Below are 7845 nucleotides of genomic sequence, written 5' to 3'. Positions count from 1 at the left end.
TTTGCGGGAAGCAATCCCAGGCCAGAACCAGGGTTCCACAAAACCCATTACGAATTTCAAAATACACCTTAAAATCTATCAAAATTAATTATTTCATGCCCATTAACGAAATTTGCGCACAGAAAGGGGTCTTATTGATTGCTTTGCCCCATGACTCCTTTTAAACATATTCTAAAGTTACTGGTTTGGACATTTTCTCTAAAACCAAATCAACACCATGAACTATTCAGTTACTAGTATTATAAATTAAACATTAACGATAAACAATTAGGCTCTAAAGTATGTTGATTTTGATGAGTTTTTCATGACAGAACAGGTATCTCCTTCTTGATATCTCGTTCGCTTCAGGGGGCTTCGCCCTCGAACTCACTACTATATGACCTGGATACTTTGGGAGCCCTCAGACCAATTGTTGAACTTCGGGCGTACGCCACTGGCAGTGGCATATATCAAGAACTATATATTGAGAGAATGTACATACAAGTAGAAATTATCTTCGAAAATTTTATACTGAACTTCAAACGTCCTTCTTTTATTTGCACTATTTCAGTTTAAAATTTGTACACTACGAATATACACAGTTTAGGTTCAACATGTTATCAACTGTCTACTTGAAGATTTCAATGTGATTGTCTTATCAATTGTTAAAATTTAAGATATGCAAGTAAGTAGTGTTGAAACAAGATTTTACATCTTTGATTGTAAGTAGACATTTAAAAAAAGTCATTTAGAAGAAAGTTTTATTTTATGTGACTACACACGAGTGTAACGATTTAACTATGCAAAATAAGAAATGCAAATCAAAATGCGGATGTATATGTAAATAACAAGATGTGCTATAATTGCACAACTAGACGAATCTCACCAAAGATTAAATAGAAGTTAACAATACAGATCACCGAACGGCCATCAACAATGAGCAAAACCTATAGCGCATAGATGGCTATGCAAGGCCCTGAAATGACAAATGTCAAACAATTAAAACGAGAAAACTAAAGTCCTGATTCATGTTGATACCTTCGCATGATTCCCAGGTTATATTTCTTTAATGGTGTACTGGTGTACTGTTGTAAATTCATAGGAGTTGTCCGTTGTTTATCTGTGCTTTGCATGTTGTAATGTAATGTACTATTATATAGTTTATATATATATTTCTCTGTCCTGAGTATTCTTGCATTTATTTGTACTGTATTCCTGTCACGGTAATTTTAACAGTGCCATATAAATGAGAGGTTTGGCTAGCCATAAAACCAGGTTCAACTCACCATTTTATTCTCTCAAAATGTCCTGTACCAAGTCAGGAAAATTACAGTTGTTATCAAATAGTTCGTTTCTATGTATGTTGGTGTTTGTTTTTGTTGCAGTTCTGTGTTTCTGTTGTTTCGTTGTTTTCCTCATTAGTTGATGTGTTTTCCTCAGTTTTGGATTGTAACCTGGATTTGTTTTCACTTAATCGATTTATGACTTTTAAACAGTGGTTTACTAAAGTTGTTTTCGTTTATGTAAAAAAAAAAACAACGAATGAAATACAAATATGTTATACAGCAACTATCGACAACCACTGAAAAACATGCTTCTGATTTCCGACATGCAAAACAGAATGTGGTGGGGTTAAAAATATATGTGGGCGCCCTTATCATAGGAAAATTGGTTATATAATGGGTTATAAGTATTATAACGAATTGTTGAAAAGGGCCACCCAAATCAAAATAACAAGTCAAAAAAATGTAGACTGGGCGTGGCACTGTATTAACAGTTCCGTACAACTATGGTCGGGTTGTTGTCTCTTTGACACATTCCCTATTTCCATTTTCAATTTTATAACATAAACTCAGACTACTCACAGTAACTGACAGTTAGTTCTCAGCCAAATCCACTAATTGTAGGTTAAAAAAACAATTTATGAGAGTTATCAACTTACTAAGTTATTTTTTTAAATATATTAATTAACGCACTTTTAAGCGAGTCTATTATTACTGTTGAATAAGTTATAGAGATAACAATTATTTTGAAAATAAACATCAATCATCAGCGAGCTTTCTCCCAAGACAGCGGGGTAGGATACCTTTATACCCTAGTTTTGTTAGAAAAAAAAGTTATAATATTCACATACACAACAAATCAAGATATCTCAAGTTTCTAGCTGTATTATGAAGCAGTAAACTATTAATCGTTGTTATATTTTAGGAAAAATAACAGAGAAAGATGGCAGTCTATGGTATCATGTCATTTCTATGAAAAATTATCAGTAATGTTAATACATGGCTTACAAGTTAACTAAAGGTGTTCCCAATAGCATGTATAACAACTCTTCTAAGAATTTTAAATCATAACTGCAAAAGAATAAATCTTCTGTACTACATTTTTAAATAAAAAATAATCTTTTTTAAGGAGATAAAACGAAAAATGTTGAACTCAAATCGAGTTCATCATATTTATCCATCAATCGGCAAATCAGAACAATGCATTTGCATTTGCCTTTAACACACAAAAAACCCCAAAAAACAATAAAAAGATAGTTACACTCAAAAGATATATGCATCCCGTGCATATCCTCTTTAAAGATAACAATTAATAAAAAAAAAAAACACATTTACAAACTCCAAAGCGAAGTCAGTTGATAGTTAATGAAAAATGAGAAACTAAAACGCTTGACTATACCAGCAAACGGAACGTATGGAAAACCATATATTGCCTGTTCATCTTATATTTACGTTTTTGATTATTTTACAAAGATATGTATTTAGAACATACCACAAACATTCAACTAATTTTATATTTCTAACACATATATGCATGTAATATTTACAAAACGACCACATGTTTAAATAATATGTTAAAGATGCTATGACGGAAACAACTTCAAAGACTTTTGATGTGTTACATGTATATACCTAGGCTTATTAACCTTAGAAAAAATAAATAATAAGTAATGCGTCCGAATAGATATAGGAAGATGTGATGTGAGTGCCAATGAGACAACTCTCCGTCCAAATAACAATTTTAAAAAAGTAAAATATTACAGGTCAATGTACGGCCCTCAACACGGAGCCTTGGCTCACACCGAACAACAAGCTATAAAGGGCCCCAAAATTACTAGTGTAAAACCATTCAAACGGGAAAACGAACGGTCTAATATATATAAAATAAAATAACGAAAAACGAGAAACACGTATAAATTCAAAACAAACGACAACTACTGTACATCAGATTCCTGACTTAGGACAGGTGCAAACATTTGCAGCCATTTTGGATTTACCTCAAATTATTGAACACGCTAAAACCACAAATATATAAAAATATGATATTAATTTTGAACTTGAATTTTGCTTTCTTTAAGGTTATTTTTGTGGATCGTTTTTCTGCTTTGGGATGTTCATCTTTCAAATCGTTAACGTTGGTGTTGGTAAGTGTATACACAAACTTAAATACAGAATAACTGAACTATTATAGAATGTGACCTGACTGTGGCATAATTAAACAGGTGAGGGGCGCCCACTAACATGTTTAACTTTGCCACATTCTATAATAGTTAACATATATGTTGTACAATATAACCCGTTTTCCTATGTTAGGGACGCCCACTAACATGTTTTAATTAACTCCGCCACAATTAGGTCACATTCTATAATTGTTAGCTAATATAGCCTATTTTTCTATGTTAGGGGTGCCCACTAACATGTTTTAATTAACTCCGCCACATGCAGGTAACATTTTATAATTGTTAGATTATATATGTTGTACAATATATCCCATTTTCCTAGGTAAGGGGTGCCCACTAAAATGTTTAACTTCACCACATTCTATAAATACAGAAAAACAAGAACGACTCTTTTGACCTTTCATTATGCATTTAAATTGTTAATCAAAACCAAAGCTGAATAAGCAATGTTATATGTCTGCATTGCCCGTAAAAGCGACAACGCTACTTTTTATTTAGATACATAATTTCATAATTCAAATTTTACAATCAAACAAAGAAATCAATGACTAAATACAATCACTATTATTGTTTTGATTCTAACAAACTAATGTACGGCTTATCCGATATTAACATATTTACGATTACCTGACTTCCCCCTCCTATCGGTGAGTACCATGGCTAGAGAGGGAAGACGTTCTCCTGTGTAAAAACGTAACAATGTTCCATGTTTAGTTAAGGGAGAGTGCCATGTGCCCTTGCACCAAACGACATCCTATTGTGAAGGATCCTAATGTTCCCTGTTGCAACATGCATAACTTGCCCTTATCAAGATTGACATTATTTTCAGTGCAAATTAATTTTCACATCTTTTCTTCAATTTTAAGTTGTTTTTTGTTTGTTTTTTGTTATTATGTTTATTTTACTTTTAGTTAAAGGCTTGTTGGAAGGAAGTACTAAATGTTGAGTTCGTTAGGGCAGAGATGAATTTACACATCAACTAATTCCGTTACTTATAATTTCAATCAAATGCCATTACTTATCTATCTTAACATGATCAAGATATATTTAGAGCATATTATTCCCTTTGAATATCTCAAAGCTGGGTTAATAAGTTTTTAATTTCGTATGAATCATTTTGAAACTGTATTCTTTTAGGTTACAATTGCAAATGTCCATTTGGAGAAGGCGTACCAAAAATCCTTCAAATTTGTGGAGCATTCGGTGCAGTACTATTTGGAAGTGTTTTTATAGCTTATGCTTGTTGTGCAAATTCGGAATGTTTGGGAATTTTCTTTAAAGGTCTAGTTGGAATCAACATATTAGTTTACGTAATATGCTTATTTGCAGGTAATTTATTAAATCTAGGACTTTAAAGGCTAAATACTACTTAATCTGAAAACAGCTTTGTTTTATTTCAAAATTATATACTAGGACCTAAACCAAAAACAACACAATCCAACAACATCAGAATGATGATCATTAGTGAAATGAAGAAAAACACCAACAAATATAAAACATAAAAATTGAGTTTGCAGTAACGCGAAAGACGAATTACATGATCATGTGTTAAACAACCCGACCAAGCTACGTATTCTAAACAAAATCAACTTGTATTATTAAGATAAACCGATATGCTAAAGCTGTTCTGCGAGATCTATTGTTGTTGTTTTAATTGAAGCTGCTGCTACGACATTTAACAACTTCTCAAGATGGTCATTGGAAAATCAAGCCAACTGTGATTGCTTTAACTATACATCTGGAATGGTGATAACGAACTGTGTTTTCCTTATCCTTGCAGCAATTGTTATATGTTCAACAAAGAACTCGTCCTAAGTACTTTTTTCTAATAACAAGAAATAAACAAATTAAAGAAATATTTTCTGATTTGATTTTTTTTTACTTTGTGCTGCAAATAAACCATCACTTGGCGTTCGTTGTCGTCTGGCATCGTCCGTCGTCGTCGTCTGTCTGGTGTAAACTGTTTGAAACATCTTTTTGTACATCTTCGTTTGTTTTTATACTAATTAGGATTATAATACAATGATGACTGCTGTAACCTATTTATGAAATTATTCCTTTTATGTCTGATTGTTTTTAGTAACACATCATTGTCAATACAACGGAATTTTATGCGTCTGTCATACAAGTGAGATATTTATCTAGCTATAAGCCAGGTTTAATCCGACATTTTCTACACAATAAAATGTCTGTACCGAGACAGGAATATGACAGTTGTTATCCATCCCTTAAATGTGTTTGTGTTTGAGCTTTTGATTTTTTCATTTGATAACGGAATCTCCGTTTTGAATTTTCCTCGGTATTATTGTAATTTTACTTTTTTCAAAACAGTTATGTTTATCATTATCAAAATGAAGTTAATAAGACAAAATTTTATCATTTTTTTTATATAGATTGGACTTGATTGACAGTACTTTTTATCAAGCTATCAATCTGTTGACCACCCATTAGATTATTTATTATTTATTATTTGTCAAGATATCTTCATTACAAAGTTTTCGTTTTATCTTGATGCACAAATTTTTATTCAGTCAGTTATCTGGACTTTCATTTGAAGATAAATATAATATATTCTCTCTATTGAGGGATCAGAAAAAAGTAACTTACTTTTAAAGTAAGTTGTTGTGTTACTTAATTCTGTAGAAGAAGAAAAAGAGTATGGAGTCGACGAAACGTGTATCTGTCGTGCTAATTAAAAACCTGGTATCTGTTAAATAGTTATACAATATTTTACTTCAGTTCGCTATTTGAAATTTTAGTCTAAACTTCAATACGATATAATTATCTTTTAATTGAGGAAGTAGGTTAAGTACAAGGTTATATAGACAAGTGCGTATTAATATATCAAAAAAGATATTTTGATTGTACTATGATACACTGTCTACATCGTCCGATTTTAAACAGGTTGTGTTTTAATTTAACAGAAACTATCAAACATCGTTACTACAAGTTTATTTTGTGACAAACCGAACATTCTTATATCATAAGACAACCGATGACGAATCTCCCAAGAGAAGCACATGAACATGTTGCAAAGAAAATAAATATTGTATTAGAAGAAAGGGACGAAAGAACCAAAGGGACCGTCTCGAAATCACACTATAGTATGGAATAGATTTACACACACAAATATAAGTTTTGCAAATGCAAACAAAGCCCTAGTCTATATGAAAAAGTCTGAATGCAACCTTGCAAATATAAAGTTGCAGTCACACCGTCATCTTCGATAGCCAAGGGTAACGATCCACTTGCCTCCTCTCCACTCTTGACAGATTAAGCCAACATTTGTTATAACAAAATTGTGCCATCTATCGGTAGATTAAAGTCACGCCCATTCCGATTACCTTATTCTTGACCAATGATAGCACCTGAACTCTTCAATTTGGAGGTAAAACACGGTAACGTCTAGATTCTGCACACTTGGTAAAGCAGGGTACGAAAATATACGTTGACTTTCATGCATTTGTGTAAGAAACATACATAGGAACTTCTATTAGCAAATTAAATAATTCAAATTGTCACTAAATATAGTCGTATGTTTAGGGATGTAAAGACTTGTTGCACAATAAGCACGTGGTCATTGTTTATATACACTTTCTAAATTTTAAAGGTGATCATGTTATAGGCGCTTTTTGATCGGATGCATCGAGTTTCGATTGCAACCAATGAAAAACCTTACCTTGTGTCTCCGAAATTCTGTCTCAATCCGCCAAGGGTGGAGAGGAGGGAAGTGGAGCGTAACCATTGGATAGTACAGATGTCACATAACTATCACAAGCTTGTGTGTATCACTGTGTGGAATATTTTTGATAAGGGATGATTTTAACAAACGGACGGATGTTTACCATTTCGTGTTACTATAACTGCGTCACATATATGATTTATACTTTGAACATACATTACTAAAAATAACTCACGTCAATATTGATATCAACTTATAATAAAACACGTTTGATCCATCCATCCTTACAAACACTTGCAGATAAGAATAGTCTTCGTAAAAAGCAGCAGACACATGTTGTTCTTTCTCCTAAAATGAAAAATGAGAATTTTGTTGACCACCCCCGTTCCCTACTTATTTGAACATTTAATACTAGTAGTATATGTATATATGTATTAATACATAATCCATGCATGTGCAGCAGTAACTAGGCCTCATTACCGATGGATGAATGGAAATCAAACGAAGATGAAGAAGAACATCGCCCAATTAAGGATACTTATAGAGGTATGATGGATAGAGTGTCAGTAAATACTTGGTAGTTTGTAGAGTTTTATTGAATAAGAAAAACATATTAACAATTGCAGTATACTGAATAAATCTTTAAGAGTTTTAAAAGTTATTTTGTAAGAATGATTTGACCCGTTCATTGGAATCCGTTTTGGTTAATAGTTTCGCCCGA

General features: G+C 32.4%; 1 protein-coding gene across 1 annotated transcript; it reads left to right on the top strand.

Annotated features, from left to right (window-relative positions):
• The first annotated feature begins 2187 nt into the window (after positions 1-2187).
• On the top strand, positions 2188-5328 carry LOC139494762 (uncharacterized). Its single transcript, XM_071282960.1, has 4 exons — positions 2188-2218; positions 3341-3406; positions 4580-4771; positions 5103-5328. The coding sequence occupies exons 1-4, from the start codon at positions 2206-2208 to the stop codon at positions 5255-5257; spliced, it is 426 nt and encodes a 141-aa protein (XP_071139061.1). The 5' UTR covers positions 2188-2205; the 3' UTR covers positions 5258-5328.
• Positions 5329-7845: the final 2517 nt, after the last annotated feature.

This window comes from Mytilus edulis, chromosome 11 (assembly GCF_963676685.1).
Source record: "Mytilus edulis chromosome 11, xbMytEdul2.2, whole genome shotgun sequence".
Lineage (NCBI taxonomy): Eukaryota > Metazoa > Mollusca > Bivalvia > Mytilida > Mytilidae > Mytilus > Mytilus edulis.
Note: the sequence above shows the minus strand (reverse complement) of the source record. Positions and strands in the feature narration are given on the sequence as shown.